Raw genomic sequence first — 21,505 nt, 5'->3', positions numbered from 1 at the left:
GAGACTGACCTAAGAAAACTTTACTATGATTTATGTCAGAGAATGTTTTGCCTATGTTCTCTTCTAGGAGTTTTACAGTATCATGTCTTATATCTAAGTCTAAAGCCATTTTGAGTTTATTTTTGTGTATGTTGTGAGGGAGTGTTCTCACTTCATTGATTTACATGTGGCTGTCCAGGTTTTCCCCACTTGCTGAAGAGACTGTCTTTTCTCCATTGCATATTCTTGCCTCGTTTGTTGAAGATTAATTGATCATAGGTGTGTTGGGCTCTCTGTCTTACCCATTGATCCATATGTCTGTTTTCTGTGCCAATACCACAGTGTTTTGATTGCTGTAGCTCTGTAGTTTTGTCTGAAGTCTGGGAGGGTTATGTCTCCAGCTTTGTTCTTTTTCCTCAGGATTTCCTTGGCAATTCTGGATCTTTTATGCTTCCATATAAATTTTAGGATTACTCGTTCTAATTCTGTGAAAAATGTCATGGGTAATTTGATAAGGATCACATTAAACCTGTAGATTGCTTTGGGTAGTATGGTCTTTTTAACAATATGAAATGTTCCAGTCCAAGAGCATAGGATATCTTTCCATTTATTTGTGTCATCTTCAGTTTCCTTTATCATTGTTTTATAGTTCTCAGCACATAGGTCTTTCACCTCCTTGGTCAGGTTTATTCCTAAGTATTTTTTTTTTTTGATGCGATTTTGAAAGGGATTTTTTTTTTTTTTTTTTACTTTCTCTTTCTGATATTTCATTATTAGTGTAAAGAAATGCAACAGATTTCTGCATGTTAATCTTGTATCCTGTTATCTTGCTGAATTCATTTATTAGTTCTAGTAGTTTTTGTGTGGAGTCTTTAGGGTTTTCTATATCTACTATCATGTCATTTACATATAGTGACAATTTTACTTTTTCTCTTCCAATTTGGATACCTTTTATTTCTTTTTCTTGTCTGATTACTGTGACTAGGACTACCAATACTATGTTGAATAGAAGTGGTGAGAGTGGGCATCTTTACCTCCTTCCAGATTTTAGTGGGAAGGCTTTCAGCTTTTCAACATTGAGTATTAGGCTGGCCATGGGTTTGTCATAAACGTATTTTATTACGTTGAGATATGTTCCCTCTGTACCCACTTTGGTAAGAGTTTGCATCATGAATGGATGTTGAATTTTATCAAATGCTTTAGAAAATTAAAAATTACATACATGACATTTGATTTCTAGGGAACCAAGGTAGTCTAAATAGTTCTCTATATGTTGTGTGTTTGTGTATGTGTGTTTGAGTGTGTGTAGAGATGTGTGCCTTCAAATTGTAAGCCCTTTGTGGATAAGAACTACATCATATACTTTTTTATATGCCTGCTGTACTCAGCAGAATCCACAGCAGTTAGTAAATTCATAGGTACTGAATTCCTGAAGGCATTCTGGCTCATCCTGGCATTTCATGCCAGACAAGTGGCAGTGGCTGTGCCTGGGGCCCCTCAAAAACATGAGGTGGGGAACAGGTCTGAGGGGGAGTCTCGCCATGGAGCAGCCAGGCCATGAAGGACCTCCGTGGGCTCCTGTGGTCAAGCTGAGTTTGTCTTAGGAAACTCTTTCCAGGTACTTGGTGTCCACAGACTCTGGAGCTGTCTGCCAGCTCTGCTAATCATTCACCACCCTTCACTTCCTTCTTGGCTACTTGTGGGCAGTGAGTGTCTGGTTTGGGATGGGCGATTCCTATCTTCAAAGTCGTGGTCAGGATGTTCACATTTTAATGAACAACACGCAGCCCTGGTGCCTGGCCAAGGTGGGGCCTGAGCAACCCGGACGGGACCTGAAGTGGGGCCCTTTGTCCTCATATGTTCCACTTTCAACCTCACATTGCTCTGGGGTCAGTGCTGCTGTTCTCTCTCCTCTTCTGACCACTGACTCACAGCTGCAGGAACAACTGGGGAGAGGAGGATAGGAGCTGGAGAAAGCTCTGCTGCACCCACCTTACTAGGACCACAGCCTCTAAGTACTAGAAGCAACATTAAAAGCAATCAAATGTGGCTCCTCTTGAGGCCTGTAACCACATGCTTCCTGTCCTGGTCCTGCTGATACATAGAGGAGCAATGGACCCTGGGCCTCTCCCAGAGCAAATCCAAGAACCTAAGAGAATCCCTCGGGTTCTCTCCTCCTGACGACTTCAGAAGCGTCACTCAGATTTTCCCTTTGAATCTCCTACCTCTGAGCATTGAGCACTACAGAGCTCTCCCAGTGTTTTGGTAATTCACCAAAAGGGAGAAGACAAAAGATAAACATGTTCACTTCTGTGCAACCATATTCATGCCCTTTTATTTTCATTTTAATAGAAAGTTAAGTTGAACACTCAGTTTTTTTTAGATGAGGGGTATGACATGCAGCAAATCAAGGGGAACTGGAGTGAGAAGGCAGATTTCTGACTTCCATCGATGCATTTTCCATTCTTCATGCTGCTTTCTTAGAACTGTGTTTCTACACCTCAGTGGTAACAATGGTCACCTCCAGATTGTGTAATGTTCTTCTTTTTGCTGATGCATTTTATCTGACTTTTCTATAATGACTGTATATTAATTGAATAAAAATACTTAACTTTAAAATTTAAAGTTAGAAAATTCCCCCAGAAAGCTGAATTAAGTTTCGCTTTTCTAATTTCCCTTCACACTCAAATCCCTAGCCCCACCAAACCTCTAAATAGCAAGAAGAAATCTGAATTACCGTCATCCTCAAGGGCAGGAAGATTTAACTTTTTCTGGAATTAAGTGGACTTGTGGAAGTGTAGGTAGTTGGGTAGGAGTGAAGTCTCAGAGGCAGTGCTGTGACCTGTGTGTAAGTTCTCCTCCTCTTCACTAGGGGCACTGTCAGCATACAGGTGCTGCCTCTCTGCCCCACAGCATTACTTGTACCGTAAGGACAGATGATTATGCAGAAGACTGTGATGTCAGTACCATTCACGTTGAGCAATGAACTTCTCCCCTCAGCATTATTATCACCCCCAGAGAAATTCCTATTCCATGTACCTTCCACAGTAAACCCAGAATCACTATGAGCTTCACATTATCTGTACTTTGTTCTTCACCATCCTCTCTGCCTTATACTCAGCTGGCTGTTACCCAATACCTAGGACTCTGTCTTCTGAGGTGCATTAGACACTAGCAGAGTCATAGATAAATGAAGCTGATGGGCTAATTCACATTAAAATCCAAATGGCCAACACTAGCACACTGGAGTCACTCCTCTCAACGGTATCTACATTTTAGGGATTACACCTTAATGCCTTGCATCAGTTAGGGATAGATCATGGGAATATGGATTTCTTATGGATATTAGACCTTACACATTTGTAGTGAGGAAGTCTATGGAAGGCTCTTGCCTCTCTGTGTGATGGGGTGGAGGCCATTTCAGCTCAAATTGGCAGCAGTCAGGAAGAAGTACATTACACAAAGTTGGGGAAGAGCAAGGACAAACTGCAGCTTATGAAGATAGACTGAAGCCTCTGTCTTCCCCTCATCACCTCATACTTCAGTGGCAGGTGGCCTGCAGAAGCAGCTGGTGCCCTTCACACAAAGAGAAGCTGAGGGAGCTGTAGGCCTGGCTGTCCATGCCAAGGAGTTGAGCCAGCAGATCAGTAACTGAATACGTGAACTGCAGTGGCGCCTGGTACCCTACACCTTCAGAGTGTCTTAGGTTGCTTCATTTCCATCTTTAGGTTCTCTTGTAAACTTCTCTTGCAGCCAACTCAATCTGGAATCATAGAGGGAAGGTAACTCTAGGAAACATGGCTCAAGCTTGGTTAGGTTGACACAGTACAAAATACCCACTGTTCCTGAAATCAGTATCAAAAGTTAGCTTTTCAGATCCATTTACTGGCCAGTAGAAATGCTGAAGTGGGGAGACAAAGGTGGGGAGGTGAAAAGATAAGGGGAGGAGAGGAAGGGACCTTTCTTGGTGATCCTCAGAACACGTCTATAAAAGAAGAAAAGCCAGATAGGTACGAAACATGCTCATATATCCAAATGTTTTTAAATATATGTGTCCAGAAAGAAAACTTTGTAATCAGGCCAAAGTTATGTCTGAGAGATACCAAAGGAAACCTGAGGATTTGTGAGTGCCCAGGCTTCCTCTGGAGACCATGGCAACCCCTAATCCCATCCCATGCTTCTGTGCCCTTCTCTGAGTGCTGGGCAGTACCAGGGGAAGGAAGCCATAGGAGAAAGGGACAAGTATGACCAGAAGCGCCCCAAGGGCCCTAGAGGGGAGCCCCTAAAGGCACATTCACCAGCTGTCTTCTTTGGCAGAAGCCAGTTAGTCCCCAGCGTCCCAGAATGGAATGGAGCAATGAGGCTTTACACCACCAAAGTCATAGGCTTGTTTCAAGAAGCATTTCCTCTCTGTGGGGGAGCAGTGGGTGGGGTGAAATGATAAAAGTTGGTGGAAGGCAATTCTTTCCAGAGTCCAGATCTTGAAGTGGCCCCAGAAGGTGTGGACGTGCCTTGGTTTTACTCTTCTCACCTTCTTTAGAGGGATTTCTAGTTCACTGGGAACCTTTATCGGTCATGCGTACCCAGGGCTGTTTCTACTCTCATATGGGCTGTATCAAGCAGTAGTGGTCTCCAAAGCTGTGATATTCAGTGACTCTTTCCTGTATCCTTCATCACCTCCCAGGAGTAAGGGGAGATGGGCCAGGCTGTGGAAAATATCCTACGGAGGTTTGCTGAAGACGCTGGCTGGCTCTGGCTTGTTAGTGTATGAGATAAGCTGCGTGAAGAGAGGGCTGATACTGATGAACAGGGAGCTGCCCCTGACAGTTATGTACGCCAAAGAGTGGCAGCACGTCACCATGTACATCCTTCTCACCCTCAACGGCTGTGTAGAGGTCGTGAGCAAGAACTTGCTGCCTCAGCACTGTGTGCCCCTAGAAGAAGGGACCTTGGTGCTGACTTTCTATGTGCTCCTGCTGTTGCTGGTGTCACATGTTCAGGACTCAGCAGGGGTGGAGCTGCAGGTTCACTCTCTGCTCATCTTGGTGGTGGTGTTGCTGATGCTGGTGTTGACCGTACAGCTGTGGGTTCCCGACACGTTTCAACTCTCAGTGATCGGGACCTTTCTGTTTCAGATCATAGGCTCCTGGCTGGTACAGGCCGGCTTCATTCTGTACAAACCAGGCACCGGCTACCCGGGGCACGATGATGACATCATTGACATCACGTTTGTCACCACCTTCTTCTGCTGGCATGTGATGATCGATGCTTTGTGCCTGTTGGGAATCTATGGCGTCTCTTCCTTTTGGCATTGTTGTTACCGTCCCAGCTGGAAGCTAACAGGGTCCAGAGAAGCTCCATGTTACACGACCACCGTGGGACCCCTCTACAAATTGCTGCAGGAAGTGGATCAGTCAGAGTCTGGCAGTCTCTCAACCTCTAGCTGGGTCTTAAATGTCTGGGCTCAGATCCTAGTGAGGGCTGAGGATAACAACTGTTGTGACCAAGTTTTCTGATCCCTGCTATTTTCCCTTAATTCTTGGTTCCTAGACTCTTTCCAATTACCTTTGTTGGGGGAACTCCTTTTTTGTCTACCTCTCATACACACTGATGTCAGATGACGAAAAAGCACAGGTGCTGCCAGCTGCCCATTTCTAGTCATTTGAGGCCTAATTTTATAATGATAAACAAACCTCAAGTAATCAATTGATATCCCCCACACAATATCTCTAAAATATCCAGTGTAGGTAATAAACTTGCATGCTATTAATTTACTATAGTATTTGAGATGTAACAGAGAAGCCCTCCCCTTGAAGGCCAGCCAAGAAAAGACTTCTCAAACACTCTTAAGGTTGGGGGGAGAAATTCGCAATTCTCACAAAATTCCACCAGAGGGCACTATATTCACATCACCCCAGCCAAGCCTCTAACTCTCCAACCCAGTAAAAAGTCTCCTAAGAACCGGTTCAAAAAAAGTGGGGGGAGGGGAAAGGAGGTCAGGAAAAATATAGAGCCAAGTTTACGTATTGTCCAAATAACCAGAAAATGTACCCAAGCGCTGTTTGCTTCCCGCTAATATTTGGCGTGGAAATGTGAAATAAACAAGGATTCAAATCAACTAATGGGATAGGAGTGAGGGAGGATGAGCTGTGGATCCAGTTGAGGATATCTTTGGGAAAAGTACCAACTCAAGGACACACTCTGATCCTAGTCAGTTTTTGACCACAATGCTAAATTTCCTAAACTTCTAAATAAGCTTCAATAATGTTCCAATCAATCTAGAGAACAAAGATAAATCCATACATACTTTGAGAATAGGAAGAAAATTTATCTGTGAAGATCCCACATTCACAAAACAACGAAACAGATTATTAAATACACAAAATGATCTCCAAAGATTCCTTTAAAAAGAACCTGTCATACAGCAATTTTTCCCCTGGTAATCTAGTTATTCACAAAGAATATATTGAATGTCCATTGTATGTAAGGTACTGGGTAAGCCACTATGCAGGATTCAGAGGTAAACTAGTTGGTTCCTGGACTGGGTACTTTCCTTAGTGGGTACAGTAGGGATTTCGGAGTTTAGAGGTAGTGGCCCAGGAATGCATCACCCACAGCCCGAGAAGGCTGAAGGAAGGGCAACAGAAAAAGGCTCTCAAGGGAATTGCACCTTGGAAGCATATTAGCCTGTGAAATGCTGCACTAAGGTGAATCCAGCTAGCTACTGCAAGTGAGCACGTCCTCAGCTTCCTCACTGGTCAGCTAGAATGATTTGAAGGTTCATTCTAGAATTATACAGCTGTAATTTTCTCAGTAGCACTTATTTTACCATGTCGTTAGCTAAGATGAACTTAATTCCTCCCAACTCTCCAAGCAGTTTCCTATGAGAGACAAGATTTGGGGTAGGGCTCAGACCCAAACCTTCAGTCATAAGGTGTAGGCTGGGAAACGAAGTGTTCTCTATATTTGAATGGTTTCCAGGGGCCTTCAACAAAACTCAAATCAGACAAAAAAAAAAAAAAAAAAAAAAAAGCTGAGACTTGAATTTCTAATTTCCTAACCTGAGCTTAAGAATATCAAACAATCAGAAAAGAGATAAAGAACAATTCCTCTGGGTTCAGTGTTAGATACCAAATTGATGTAAAACCTGGTCTTTCCTTCTTTAATTGTGTACTGTGAAATTTGAAGGCTTGGTCAATTGCAGCTTTTCCCCAAAATGTGCTTTAAGAGTAATGACATCAACTTCCAAGGCTGTTTCTTTTTCTTTTGTTTTATTTTTGTTTTGCTTTAAGATATACAATGGTCTATTCTTTTGGAAAGAACTGGCGTTGGTTTATTGAAAAAAAAAATTTATAATTCTGGGTTGGGTTTCCAGGGTGTTCCTCAAGCCTGAGTCTCAGCTATGTCTCTTTAGCCTAAGTTAAGGGTTTTGTTCAATGCCTACTGAAATCATTCAAATGTTGGAAAAACTCCATTTCCCAAACTACATGTTCTGGTTGAAGGTTTGAGTACGTTTGAGCCTTACCCTAAATCTTGTCTCCAATGAGTGCAAGGCAACCAACCACACAGGCCTTGGGAAGGCACGCTCAGATCACTAGATTAAGGGCTTACGACCTGCAGAGTGAGAATGGGTCCTTTAAAAGAGAGTGAAAGAAATTGAGAGAATTCACAGGTAAAGCCCAGCCAAGACAAGGCCTTTATTTCAAGCAGCAGAACAACACTGAAGAAATGCTTTTTTTCAGTCCCCAGTCATTTCTGCAGATTTGGAACCAAATTTTTACCTGTGATATTTCTCTCCCACTCCACCCACCCCTTGGACACAGCTGCTCTATTCTAAGAGAGAAAAACCTGACTTCAAAGCACACGCAACAGAATCCCCTGTGTGCTTTGATACTGGGTGTACCAGAAGACAGAAGAGTTCATCCGTTCAAGTGCTCTAATGCTTTTTAGGGAGCGAGTGGAGAATGTGGGCGGGTAGCAATTTAGGGAAGAAGGAGAAAGAGAACAAAGGGCAGCAGACACAGCAAAGTCAAACAGGATCAAACAGTCCATTCTACTTCTAACTTCTCTAAAAGTACAGTCTGGGTTTCTGGGGACGAACCAGTTAGTTTAAGGACTTTCTTCTGCTTTTTCTTCCCTCATACTCTTTTAAGGTTCCCTGAACAATCATTGGGCTCATTTGGGCCCTAAATCGGTTGGGTTAAGTAAGTATGGTGCTGACTAAGGGGGACAAGGCCTCTTGTTCTGCCTGAAAAACTCAGTAGTCATGTATTACCTTCCTAACCCTCACAAAGTATGCCCCGTCACGTGAATGGATCAAAGCAAATCCATTTCCATTCTTGGAAAAGCAGCTCAAAGCACATGTTCTCTTGATGGTGCCGCTGTCATTTCTGTGTGGTCAACAAACATCGGTTATTGACCACTCACCCTGGACACTCCTGGGGGACACTAAGATGAATAAGCTGCTCAGGGAGGTTAAGACACCAGCAAGGGCGGCAGGCACCCACAGACTAGAAGCTTTAAGAACTGCACATGCTTCCTACTTTTCCATTTTCTATTCTGTGTGCCATCCCAGCCTCGGGTGCTGGTGGTGACGAGTACAGTAAAAAGCTCTGGTTCACTTCTGGCAGTTTGGCAACTGGAAATTAACATTTTCTAAAACAAGAACATGACTCTTCCCCTCCCTCACGCCCCCTCCTCAACAATTTAAACTCAAGACCTCACAGAAAGAAATGGAATGAAGACATCTCAGTTTGCTACCAGGTCTAAGCCCACTCTCATAAAACCAACGGTAGAGCATTACACGAAGTTAGGAAGTTGTACTTCACAGGTTGTGGTGGGGAAAGAAAGAAGCCAATCCCATCAGATTATCTTGGCCTATAATAATTATTATTGCTCTTTTCTAAAAATTTACTATATGCATGTGCCTTCACAATTAATCCTTACAATATACAAGGTAGACGTTATTCTTATTTTGGAGGCAAGGAATCTGAGGCTCTAGGGCTAAGTACCTACCCCAACACAAAGCTGGTAAGAAGTAAAGCCCAGATCTGAACCTGCGTTGCCTGAACTGAAGCCCAGCTTTTAACCATCATATCGAAGGATCACATAAAGGATGGAATCCCTTACACTTGCAAGGCGACTTACCTGGTCCACAATGTTACCTGTCTGAAACATACCAAAAGCCCCTGTTTGAGGTGAATCTTGCATCTCTCATTTTAAATCACTACAGTGTTAGACACACTCTCACAGGGAAGGGATGTTGACCAAAGAAGCCAAGTTATGTGTGTGTGGTCACAGGCAACATTTCTTTTCCATATTTGTGGTACAAAAAATAACCAGAAGTGCAAACTTCTTCCCTTCCTCTTCCAAAGGCCCTGGAAACATGACTTCTTAGTCTTCAAACAGAAAACCTCAAAGTCTCAAATACTGGGGCTCTTGAAAGATGCAATAAAGGCTAGACACCATCAGATGGATTCAGGCAATAAAAATAGTATGATCAAGTAATAGCACTGGTAGAAATGAAAACATTATATTCACGTGTGTGTTGTGTATGTGTTGTATACATATATATATAGTTATTGTGTATCTGTTGACAAGCATCCACTTCAAGACTGTGTTCACATACACATACACGTTTTCTCAACTATCATAGTAAGGCTATAAGGAGAGAGGAGGAAGGGGTACTGATTCTCATTTTCCATATTACAAAAACGTGCAATAAATTACTTGACAAACAAAAACAGACAGAATTCGTTTCAGGAATTCTAAATTTTTGACATACCCTGAGCTTCGAAGAGGAGATGCCAAGACTTCACCTTCCTTTCAGCTGTCCTCGGGAAACAGTTTGCACACAGAATTTCAAATCTGATGGGCGACTCTTAAGGTCCTTTCTTGAACCGCTTTACTGAACAGAATTTCAAATCTGATGGGCGACTCTTAAGGTCCTTTCTTGAACCACTCTATTTATTTTATTTTTTTAATTAATTAATTTAATTTTATTTATTTTTGGCTGCGTTGGGTCTTTGCTGCTGCGCACGGGCTTTCTCTAGTTGCAGCGAGCGGGTGCTACTCTTTGTTGCGGTGCGCGGGCTTCTCATTGCAGTGGCTTCTCTTATTGCAGAGCACGGGCTCTAGGCGCGTGGTGTTCAGTAGTTGTGGCTCACGGGCTCAGTAGTTGTGGCTCGTGGGCTGTAGGGTGCAGGCTCAGTAGTTGTGGCTCACGGGCTCTGGAGCGCAGGCTCAGTAGTTGTGGCGCATGGGCTTAGCTGCTTCGCGGCATGTGGTATCTTCCCGGACCAGGGCTCGAACCTGTGTCCCCTGCATTGGCAGGCGGATTCTTAACCACTGCACCACCAGGGAAGTTCCGCTTTATTTATAGATGAGGGAACTTGGGCCCAGAGGCTGCGAGAATTGCCTCAGGTGTGGCAGAGGCAGAATCAGGTCTCCCGACTTGTGTCTCCGCCCGCCAGGATCCCTTCTATGGAATGAGACAAAACACAGCACTTTCACTACCAATGTGAGATCCTAGACTTCTGTTCACATCCCCAAACCCGCCGAGAGACCTCCGGCAGCCCCGTCTGCGCCGCCCCCTCCGACGCCTGGCCACGGCTGCGGCGAGCCCAGGGCTTCCCCCACCCCGCGAGCTCCCTCACAAACTTGACCCGAGGGCCGGGAAAGGGGGCCGGGGGTTCTCTAACAACAAAAGGCAAAAGTGGGTGCCCGTGGGTCAGAATTTCCTCTGGGAGCTCTGGGGCGTGCAGTGTGACCTAGTAAAAGAGAGAACTCTCCCGCAAAATATCCGACCTGAATGCAATACTGGGCTGCGGGGCCAGCCCCAGGCCGGGCGGGCGGGGGCGCCGCGTCGCTGCGCGGCAGCCCGGGCCGGCGGGGTCCTTCCCGGCAGGCACTGGGCCCGCCGCCGCCGCCGCCGCCGCCGCCGCCGCCGCCCCGCCCTTCCTCGCTCCCCTCCCCCACACCCCCTTCCCCCACCGCCCTTTCCCTTTCTTTCTTTCCCGGGCCGGCTCGCCCCCACCCCGGCGGCGCCCGCTCGGCGGCTCGCCCAATGGCCGAGTTGCCGGGACGCGCATCAGCTGATCCGCCTGGGCTCCGGGCCTCTGGGAGCCAATCAGGGCGCCAGGGGCGGCCCCGACTGCAGATAAAGCGTGCGGGGCCGCAGACGGCCTTGCAGAGCCGAGAATGGGAGAAGAGCCGGCTGTGTAAGCAGTTCTTCTGGCCTCCTCGCCTCTCCTCTCCGCACCTCGCTCTCGCGGCCTGCCCACCCTGCCGCCTGCTCGCCGCCCAGGTAAGCGCCTGGCCGGCCCGGGGGGCTCGGAAGTGTCGCGAGCCGCCGCGCTCTGACCGAGCGGCTGAGCTCGGTTCGGCCCCTTCCCACCTCCAGCCTCTACTCTGCGCCCCGGCCTGCGGGCCCTCCCGCTTGCTTCCGCCGCCCGTGCCTCCCGGCGGGTCTGGGTCGGCGATGGCGGGGCGCGCGAGTCGCCAGGGCTTCGAGAAGGGCGGGGAGTTGTTTTGATCTTCCTTCAGCTGCTTGCAGCCCCAAGCGCCGCCCCTGGATGTCGCTCGGCAGGGCGAGCTGTGGAGGCACTGCCCGGGCCCGGCGCCCTCGGCTCGGCCATGTGGTGTGCGTGGTGGATGGAGTGGTCCCCTGCTGGAGCCTCGCTCTTTTCCTCCGCGGAGGCGGGCCCTGGGGCGGTCGTCGCGGTTAGCCGCCTGCGCGGAGGCGAGGGGCAGTGAGCGTCTGTGTTGCGGCCCGCTCCCGCCGCGGGCTCCCGGGGGCCTACCCCTGTGACTGAACAATGGGGAGCCCGGGATGCGGCATGGCCGGCGGGCGCGGCGGGTGGAGAGGACTGGCCGGCTGGACAGGGGCAGCAGCGGCACGCTGTCCCTCTGGCGGATGTCCCCATCCCCCGCCCTCCTAGCCCTGTCCTTGGAGAGGGATGGCCCCCTCGGCTAGGCCCTGAGATCCAGACGGGGGCCCAAGGGGCGGGGCGCCGACTTTCGGGACCTTTCTGTGGGAAAGGGCTGCTCTCAAAGTGGATTATCCCAACCACCCCGGGGGCGGGAAGCGGGGATCCTCCCCTGGCCGCAAATCCGTGAAGAAGACCATGAACGAAGGTGACGACCTGGAGTCTCGGTCCTCGGGGTCCCCCTCCAACTGCTTCGGCTTCGTCGCCTGCTCAGTGAACGCCAGAGAGAAACTGCGAGTCAAGATCGAGACGTTGACCTACCAGCCTTCGCATTCCAGCTCGTCCCGGTCCGATCCCTACCGCTCTCCAACTCCCTCTCCCTCTCCGTCTCCCTCGCCCAGAAACCTCCGGTGCCTGGACCAGCGAGAGCCGGAGACCCACGAGAGGCGCGAACGCCACTCGGAAAGGAGAAAGGCTAAGGAGGGCATCGATACCGTTGACCTTATGTGGCTGGGGTGAGTGAGGAGCAGGGATGAGGACCCCGGCTCCCACTGCAGCTGCAGAAACAGCTAAAAACTGCAGAACCCCATCCCTCCCAGCACCCACCACGTAATCTTGGCACCTCGGCGGCACCAGTTGATATAGTAGACTAGGCTGTTGGCATTGCAACTCGTCACCAAAAAGAGCAGGATCCGAGGCTTAAAGGGAGACAGAGTGGTTTGAAATTGGAGGTGTAACAGGTTGGGGACGAAAGCCAGAGACCGGGTTATAGCTTTTAGTGGGAGCTGAAAGGGTCAGGGATTGCTCCCTCTGGCTTTTAAAGGCAGGATGGGCGTCGGGGTTGGGATTTGACTGACCAAGTCTTCTACAGGAGTAGGCAAAGGTAGTGGTTGTCTGCTAACACTGCTTGACAGACAGCTTCTCCGCTTTCGGGGGGGGGGGGGGTGGGCGGAGAAGGGTGAGGCTGTTGGAGGGAGAAGCAGTTATGTTTTCAGCTGGGCAAACATGGACGGTTGCCCATAGAAACTTTGCCACTGTACTTCAGAAAGTTACCCAAGTCATTGGAGGAGAACAGTGTGTTCCCTTTCCAGCCACCCTGGGCTGTCGACAGCAGAGGGAGGGGTGGAACGTTTCCTCTTAATGTTGAGGTTTGGTTTTGTGGCTTCAGTGTCTCTTTAAGGGGTTTGGTTTTGCGGTGGAGCCTCGCAGTTTTTAGCATGCCTCAGCTTTTGAAACCCCAGAGCTTTTTGATTTAGAAGTGGGAATTTCTTAATTACTTGAAAAGCTCTCTGGTGGAATCTGGTCAAACTTAAATCTCCTGTCTGAAGTGAGAACTTTGCCTCAGACTGATGTAAATTATGCCATCGTGTATCTTAGAATCCAACTTGGATTGGCTATTTTTACATCTTGGTAATTGTAATAACTGCTGTTCTTCTAGGAAGCCACCAGTCTCTTAAAGCTTCTAGCTAGCCCCCTTGTTTCATCCTACCAACTAAATGGGGGGGGGGTGTTTGTTTTTTGGAAGGGTGGAGGAATCTTCAAAAGCACTCTTTACTGAGATATCCTCTGGGGTGTAAGGAAAAGGGAAGACTTAACCCAGAGATCATAGCAGCCAAGCCTTTCTGTGGCTGGATTTTACTTGGAGACGATGTCTTTTCGGCAGACTTTCTGTTTCAGAACTTTTGTATCTTCATTGTGTTTTGGGGTTTTTTTCTCCCTCTAGTATCTTAGTGTGAAAAATGAAACAATTCCTCTACCTCTGATAAACTGCAAAAAGTAGAGCTTAGTGCTCACAAGTTTAGATTCTGGCTTGAGGAAGCTTATAAGGAGACTTTTGTCTAGTATAAAAGTTTAATCTTCCTGAAAGCAAGTTAAATAGGGAGGGGCCACCACTCCCGCTGCTTCTTGATTTAGTTGTCCTTATTGCGTCAGAGGATCTGTTTGGAGTTGGTGTTCTTATTTTATTTTGTCTCTCTCCAGAACACCTTCCACCATGGCCACCTCGGCGAGCTCCCACTTGAACAAAGGCATCAAGCAGGTGTACATGTCCCTGCCTCAGGGTGAGAAAGTCCAAGCTATGTATATCTGGATTGATGGTACTGGAGAAGGACTGCGCTGCAAGACCCGGACCCTGGACTGTGAGCCCAAGTGTATAGAAGGTGAGAGACTGAGCTGGCTGGGAGCAGCGTGAGGGTGGGCAGCAGCCTGAGACCAAGCCACTAGATTTGGCCTCTGTTTGTGATGCTTTTCGAAGGCGGGACTTTTCAGACTTCATTCAACCAACATTAAGCTCCTACACTGCCTCCAAGCATAACAGCAATGGACCCCTTCATTTAAATGAAATCTTGCGTGTAAGCCAGTATATTGAAGGAAAAGAGACAAAGTCTGGGGGCAAGAGGGGTTGGAAACTTTGTTTACTTGGGCAGTCCTACTTAATTGGCCCTAAGGTACCGCCAGGAACCCAGTTTGAAAACCACCTCTGTAACCTGACTGTGCCATCTACTTTACAAACTCTTTGAATGCTGTTTCAGACTCATGTGTCACTGAGGTTCTACATGCAAAACAAACACCCTAAAGTGGTCTCTAGGACCAGCCATCATTAGTTTTTAGTTGATGCCACTTCTGGAAATTCTTAAGCTGGCTGATTGCTTATCCTACAGGAGCTATTATATGAGTTGTGACAACTTCATTCTTTTGGTCTAGAACAAACCATAGCCACTCTCCTTCTGGAAAGGGACCGTGGTCCATCATCTTTTACCTGCTTTTAGGTTAGGTTACTCTTCTGATAATGTTCACATTTGAGCAAATGAATGAATGACTATAATATAAAGCATATACTGTGCACCTGCTATGTGGCAGGTGTTGGATAGGCCCTGGGAATACAAGATGAGAGTCTGGTCTCTGCCTTGGGAGAACTCATAGTCACCTGGAGTGATGAAGGAACTGGCCCTTAAAACATAGTGTGGATACGTGACATGGGAGCACCATTGAATAAGTCATCCGGCTAGTGTCTGTTTCCTCATCTGTTAAAATAAGGACACCACTTGAACTAGGACAGTCCGTCACACAGCAGGGGGAGGAATTAGAGAAAGAAGCAACACAGTTGGCTCTCAGAGAATCTTTATTTCTCCTATTTCAGTACTTTAAATGAGGACTGACTGACTGACTGGTGATATCCAGTTTGTCTCCTTGGTGTCCAGTAGACTTATTTACAGAGGAAACGTCATTCTTAGGTTGTTCTTGTGACTGTTACTTCTTTTAGGAAAGTGATGCAGTGGTCTTACTTGGAACTCAGATAGGAAGGACTGTAGGGCTACCTGCAAACATCAGGGTTTGTGTGTTAATAGTGGCAGTCATGCATGCCTCACTGGCTTTCTGGACAAGAGAGTACAGATCTTGTGAAGATCTGAAAAGTTCCTGTGCGTTGTAACTATAATTTTCCCCTCTCTTTTTTACCCCAGAGTTGCCGGAGTGGAATTTTGATGGCTCTAGTACTTTTCAATCCGAAGGCTCCAACAGTGACATGTATCTCGTCCCTGCTGCCATGTTTCGGGACCCTTTCCGCAAGGACCCCAACAAGCTGGTGTTCTGTGAAGTCTTCAAGTACAACCGAAAGCCTGCAGGTGTGTATAGGATAGGTATGGATACCCCACCCCAGTCCATGAATTGTAAAGGTGGGCGGGAGAGGATATTCCAAAATCGGTATTGGAAAGACGAGCTTACCTCAGAACTGTCTTAGAAGTCTGAAGGATTGGACATGGACCTCTCCATCCTGAACTTCCTTGTTCAGAGAGGTTGTATGGTCCATCCTCCCATTGTTGGTTCCATAAAACGACATTGGATTCTTCTAAATCTGCTGGGGGAGTGCCGCATGTCACAGTCCTCCTGCCTGTAGATTTTAAGAACATGGATTCTGAAGTTAGAATGTTGGGTTTGAGTTCTAGATCTGCCACTTACTTGGTATGAACTTGGGCAAGTTACTTTTCTCCTATACTTTTCACTTCCCCGATTTTAAAATGGGGAAAATAATGAAATCTGTCTCATAAAGTTGTTTAGAGGATTAATTGAGTTAATATGTGCAAATGATTGAGAAGAATTGTATGTTATTGGTTGCCTTTTCATTCCAGAGAGCTTGTCTTCTTTCTCTGTCCACTGACTAAAATAAGAGCATCTTGGTTCACTGATAACATACGTTTGCCTTGAGGTTTGCTGTAACTGCACCTTTGGTTTTTGTCTGGTATACCCTTTGCTCCCAGTTCTCCACCATTCACCTTTTTAAGCTCAGCTGGAGTCTCACGTCCATGAAGTCTCTTGCTACACTCAGCCAGTGAGACTTTTTGGCAAGTCACTTAGTGACTCTGGACCTTACTTGTCTTTGTTTTGAGAGGCATTATCAAATTGTGGTAAAGGGCCTGAGCTCTGAAGTCGACAAGCAGGGTTTCCTGACCTTGCTGCTTGTGCTGTACCCTGGGCAGGCTACCTACCATCTCTGAGCCTCATTTTCTCATTTGTGAAAATGGAGACTTGTAATACCCACCTCAGGGCTGTTAGGAAAACGAAGTTGGGGGTTTTCTTTGATGTAACGTAGAGATCTTAAAATGGTTCCTGGGACATAGTGAAACAGCCATAATGAGTCTATAAAGTTCCGGTCTGGGTTAGAAATTGTTCCCAGTTGAGCTCGTCACATTTTATTTTATTTTTATTTTTTTGTACTAACCAGTACTATAGAACTTAGCACTTTATCTGCTCACCTGGAATGTAAAGCTCTTAATAGGCAAATGATTCTCTCAATAAAAATTGTAGATTTGGCTCTAAATGCTTGAGAAACTAGGAATAAGTCTGACAGCTAGAAGCAGTTCTTTTGTGAATAGAGGGTTTACGTGCCTGACATTTGGTATTTGGGAAGGAGCCAGCTTGCAGATAAGGTGAAAACTTGCTCTGTTCTGGATCCACTCCCATGTGACTCTGTTGTAACCCAGTTTAGTTATAAATAAAGCCTTTTGAGAGTCTCCCTGCAGATATATAATCATAGCTTCTCTTATCGTCCCCTTTTACACCGACCGACGGGGGCACAGAAAGGTTAACACTGGGTCAATTCAGCTTATAATCAACATCTCAAGTACCTGGAGTCCAAGGAGTATTTCCCATCAATGCAGGGATTCAGTACATTTGTCCATATGTCTCTAATAGTGTGTTGACTCTTTCTTTTTCCTAGAGACCAATTTAAGGCACACCTGTAAACGGATAATGGACATGGTGAGCAACCAGCGCCCCTGGTTTGGAATGGAGCAGGAATATACTCTCATGGGCACAGATGGGCATCCCTTTGGTTGGCCTTCCAACGGCTTCCCTGGGCCCCAAGGTAAGTCCCCTTGGTGAGGGGTGAATCTTGCTCCTCCCCAAGTGCTTAATTAGCAAGGAAAGTCTCTCTCTCCAGAGATGGGATTGAATCCTTGTGGATCAAAAAGCTAAGGGAGTATCCCTGAGTTTGGCTGAAATAATACCGTAAAGAGAGAGAGCCCTTGTGCTACCCAAATCCGGACGTGGATGTTGAGACATTAACATTGCGGGAAAACCTTTGGCCCTACTGAGAATGTGGCCAGGAGGGCCCCCTGCACTCCACTCCTGCACCTCCAGGTGAAGGCAGGGATGGTGATTCCAGAGAGCAAGTGTTGAGAGCTTTCTGACTTCTGACTTTGGGCCGTGCATCTCACACAGATAGGAATTTTCTTGATGTCCTGCCTCTTGACCTTCCATCTTGACGCCTCTGCAGGTCCCTACTACTGTGGTGTGGGAGCAGACAAAGCCTATGGCAGGGATATCGTGGAGGCTCACTACCGGGCCTGCTTGTATGCCGGCATCAAGATCGGGGGCACGAATGCCGAGGTCATGCCTGCCCAGGTAAATGGCTCAAGTCCGTCACCTTCCCCACCTAGAGGCGAGTGGAGACTTTTGCTAGCAAGGGCTGCTATGGGGCCCCGCTCCTTAACCCAAAGTCCTCAAGGTGGCTTGGAGTAGGGGTGAGAAGGGTGCACGTGTCAGAGCTTCTGGGTTGGGGTGAGCAGTGGGTTTTAAAGGCCAGTCTTCTCGTTCTCTCTAGTGGGAATTCCAGATAGGGCCCTGTGAAGGAATCGACATGGGAGATCATCTCTGGGTGGCCCGCTTCATCTTGCATCGTGTGTGTGAAGACTTCGGAGTGATTGCCACCTTTGATCCTAAGCCCATTCCTGGGAACTGGAATGGTGCCGGCTGCCACACCAACTTCAGCACCAAGGCCATGCGAGAGGAGAATGGTCTGAAGTGAGTGCCGCCTCCTGCTGGGGCTGTTTCACTCTCTTTGCAAGAATACTTGCCAAGGGTTTGATGTATCGGGGATGAGTCAGCCGCCTTCTCAGTTCGTACCTTGGCCCTTGGCTTCAAAAATTGTCTTCTGATCCTGTCATTTTGTTTCTATTTGAAAAGTACCCCAAAAATACTCTAGGAGTAGGATTCAAGGATGGTGATAGGGGAAAGTTGACACAGATGAATGCATTTGAAAGTCTTTAGTAAGAACTAAATTAGTAACCGTACAGGCTTATGAATGAATTCAATGCCTGTGGGTGGGAGAAAGTCCTTGATTGGGATCTTTTCATTCAACAAATGCCATCTACTGCATGTCTAGCACTCTTCCGAGCACTAAGAGACACAGCTTACAAGGGAAAGTGCTGCCCTTGTGGAGAATTTGTTCTCCTGGGGCCATGTTTTGGTGAAGTAGACCCTGGACAACAGTCTTTGGTAGATGAGTCACTCCATTCTTGGATCCACACCTGCTCCTCTGCCCTTGAAGGGCGGGTTTCCTGGTGGCAGGTTGGACCCTCATCTTAACTGTCTCCTCCAGGTACATTGAGGAGGCCATCGAGAAACTAAGCAAGCGACACCAGTACCACATCCGAGCCTACGATCCCAAGGGGGGCCTGGACAACGCCCGGCGCCTAACTGGATTCCACGAAACCTCCAACATCAACGACTTCTCTGCCGGTGTGGCCAACCGTGGCGCTAGCATCCGCATTCCCCGGACTGTCGGCCAGGAGAAGAAGGGTTACTTTGAAGACCGTCGCCCCTCTGCCAACTGTGACCCCTTTGCGGTGACAGAAGCCCTCATCCGCACGTGTCTTCTCAACGAAACTGGCGACGAGCCCTTCCAGTACAAAAACTAAGTGGACTAGACTTGCAGCCGTCAAAACCCCTCCTAATCCTACATCCTGCTGCCACTCTCGCCCCTCTCACCCCTCTCACCTGTTATAATAGCTGTTAACTCAAAGGGCAGGATGTCAAGGTCTTTTTTTATTCCTCACTCTTGCTTTCTTTGGCCAGGATAGAGGGGTCAAGTTCTTAATCTCTTCACACCCACCTACCCCCCCACCATTTTTTTTCCTATCACTGAAGCTTTCTAGTGCGTTAGTCGGGGTGGGGTTGGGGAAACATAACCACTGCTTCCATTTAATCAGGTGTGTTTGTCCAATAGGCATAGCTATCCGGACAGAGAGCATAGTATTTGTGAAGGGAGGGGGAGGACTTTCTCTGCGTGGTAGCTGAGTGGGGGGCAGGGGGCTTGATTCTGTGGTAAGGTTAGGATTTCCCTTTCTTGGTGAGAAATTCCATTACTTATAAGGTTATAACCAACTTTCTATTAAAAGTGAGAATTAGGGGAGAAGGAGTGGTGGGAAATCAGGTGGGAAAATGCCCTAGATCTCCTAGTGTGGTGCTTCCCTTGCCTGGGGCTGAATGCCCTGACAAGCTCAGCATAAATGGATGGATAGCCCTACGTTAAAAGAAAGAGTTCCATGTTGTTTGGTCCTCCATTTATAACACAAAGCAGAGTAGTATTTTTATATTTAAATGTAAAAACAAAAAAATTATATATACGGGTGTGCAGATAAATGTGTGTTTTCTCCTTAGCAAGTAAAAACCATTCTGGTCACGGGGAGCCAAATTTGAGTTGAGTAGTCTGGTCTCCTTTTGCGGGGGGGAGGGGGGTGCTTGACAAGTTGGCTACTGGGCTCTCATCCCCTCACTACCACTTCAGGGCTTCTCTGCCCTGCTCACCCTTCTGGGGAGGCTGGCACGGGTTGGCTGTGTCAGCCCGCGGGAGCAGCAGCAGTCACCTGAGCCCTGGGGCTTTGGTTCAAAAGACACACACGTACTTGTACACACAGGGGTTTGGAAATATGAGTTGGCTGGTCAACTTGAGCATGTTACTGACAAGGGGGGTTGGGGGTTATTGTCTGGTGGGACTAGCATGTCACTAAAGCAGGCCTTTTGATATATTAAAAAAAAATTTTTTTTAAAGCAAAACAAGTTTAGATTTTAATCGTATTTGTAGGGTTTCTAAGCCTTTGTTTTACAGAATTGCTTGTTTGCTTCAGCTGTCTCCTTCCCATGTCTGCTGTTGGAGGAGATGAGGACAGGTCTGGAGTCAAAATACTTGTAATTTTGTGTCCTGGTGTCTATTCTCTGAGTGTGAAATATTCCCTTCCTTTGTTTAGATTCCTGAGGAGTTTTTTTTTTTCTTTTATAATAAAAACAAACCCCACCTTTGTTCCTACGTCTCCCCTACTGTTTCTGGCTGTTTCTGTGTTGGCTGCAGCAGGCAGGCTATGGTTTTTTCTTACCATGACAACTTCTAATTGCCATGTACATACAGTATGTTCAGAGTTAGATAACTACTCATTGTAAACAAACTGTGTTAACTGCCCAGAGCAGCTCTTATAAATCAACCTAACATTTATAAGACCTCTTCTGACTTGATTCTTTGTTATTCTTTTAAATCGCTATGTGCCTCTTCATTCCCTTTTACTACCAAAAAAGGGGAGTTTTTTAAAAGAGGCAAAGTAAGTTCAGGTTTACCTGTTCTTGGAATTAAAAAAAAAAAAATCTTTCCTGAGTCTTGTTGCCAACCAGATCTTTCCCATGCTTTGGGAATTTGGATATGTGGGTTAAGGCATATCCTAGCCTTAGAATTTTGCAGTAGGGTACAAACACCAGCCGTCCCCTGCCTGTGCTCCAGAGCTTGCCTTTGACCTATCATGCTATCACATTGTTTTGAATACCCCTCTGCCTTAATTTTATAGCAGCCTGAAGTGTTTAGTGTGCTTTCAACTGGTCTCACTATCCCTACTGGTCTCCATTTCATCCTGTGCCCAGCTGCCAGTGATTCATCTAAATAGCAAATATTGACCACGTTGCTATGCTGGTTAAAGCCTTTTTTTTTTTTTTTTTTTTTTTTGCGGTACGCAGGCCTCTCACTGCCGTGGCCTCTCCCGTTGCGGAGCGCAGGCTCAGCGGCCATGGCTCACGGGCCCAGCCGCTCCGGGGCACGAACCCGTGTCCCCTGCATCGGCAGGCAGACTCTCAACCACTGTGCCACCAGGAAAGCCCTGGTTAAAGCCTTTTGAGGTTACCTGTGCTGAGGGCAAGCCAGCCCCAGACATGCCTTGGATACGCTTTTCCTTGCACCAGACCAGTGAGCTGCTTGTGATACCCTCAAAAGCACTATGTTGACACCTCAGTGCCTTTGCTCCCTGTCCCTTTACCTGGAAATTCTTCCACCTCGTCCTGGC

At 47.1% G+C, this 21,505-nt stretch overlaps 2 protein-coding genes and 1 long non-coding RNA gene across 4 annotated transcripts in view; 2 read left to right on the top strand and 1 right to left on the bottom strand.

Annotated features, from left to right (window-relative positions):
- LOC137219779 (uncharacterized) overlaps positions 1-10,902 on the bottom strand; it is a 152,184-nt gene extending 141,282 nt beyond the window's left edge. Inside the window, exons 1-2 of the long non-coding RNA XR_010941242.1 lie at positions 10,786-10,902; positions 9,764-10,459 (exon numbers count right to left, since the gene is read on the bottom strand). This is a non-coding gene — a long non-coding RNA (uncharacterized lncRNA). The remainder of the gene's footprint in view (positions 1-9,763; positions 10,460-10,785) is intronic.
- TEDDM1 (transmembrane epididymal protein 1) lies at positions 1,521-5,495 on the top strand. Its single transcript, XM_067726512.1, has 2 exons — positions 1,521-1,549; positions 4,451-5,495. The coding sequence occupies exons 1-2, from the start codon at positions 1,521-1,523 to the stop codon at positions 5,493-5,495; spliced, it is 1,074 nt and encodes a 357-aa protein (XP_067582613.1).
- Positions 10,903-11,147: 245 nt separating the features above from the next.
- On the top strand, positions 11,148-20,490 carry GLUL (glutamate-ammonia ligase). 2 transcript variants are annotated; one of them, XM_067728836.1, is made up of 8 exons: positions 11,148-11,284; positions 12,308-12,421; positions 13,887-14,065; positions 15,368-15,529; positions 17,122-17,268; positions 17,680-17,807; positions 18,007-18,206; positions 18,784-20,490. In XM_067728836.1, the coding sequence occupies exons 2-8, from the start codon at positions 12,411-12,413 to the stop codon at positions 19,100-19,102; spliced, it is 1,146 nt and encodes a 381-aa protein (XP_067584937.1). In that variant the 5' UTR covers positions 11,148-11,284; positions 12,308-12,410; the 3' UTR covers positions 19,103-20,490. The 2 variants fall into 2 exon arrangements, with proteins under 2 accessions (XP_067584937.1, XP_067584938.1); XM_067728837.1 differs by lacking the exon at positions 12,308-12,421 and having other exon boundaries at positions 11,151-11,284.
- Positions 20,491-21,505: the final 1,015 nt, after the last annotated feature.

Source organism: Pseudorca crassidens, chromosome 2 (assembly GCF_039906515.1).
Source record: "Pseudorca crassidens isolate mPseCra1 chromosome 2, mPseCra1.hap1, whole genome shotgun sequence".
Classification (NCBI taxonomy): Eukaryota; Metazoa; Chordata; class Mammalia; order Artiodactyla; family Delphinidae; genus Pseudorca; species Pseudorca crassidens.
This window is presented reverse-complemented; position numbering and strand designations above follow the sequence as displayed.

Excerpts from the sequence above, each read along its gene's own strand:
- TEDDM1 (XM_067726512.1), top strand. The coding sequence starts at position 1,521 with ATGGAGCAGCCAGGCCATGAAGGACCTCC. Across the intron at positions 1,550-4,450 it reads CCAGGCCATGAAGGACCTCC|AGTCCAGATCTTGAAGTGGC; the intron begins GTGGGCTCCTGT and ends AATTCTTTCCAG.
- GLUL (XM_067728836.1), top strand. Across the intron at positions 17,269-17,679 it reads CGGCTTCCCTGGGCCCCAAG|GTCCCTACTACTGTGGTGTG; the intron begins GTAAGTCCCCTT and ends ACGCCTCTGCAG. Across the intron at positions 17,808-18,006 it reads CCGAGGTCATGCCTGCCCAG|TGGGAATTCCAGATAGGGCC; the intron begins GTAAATGGCTCA and ends CGTTCTCTCTAG.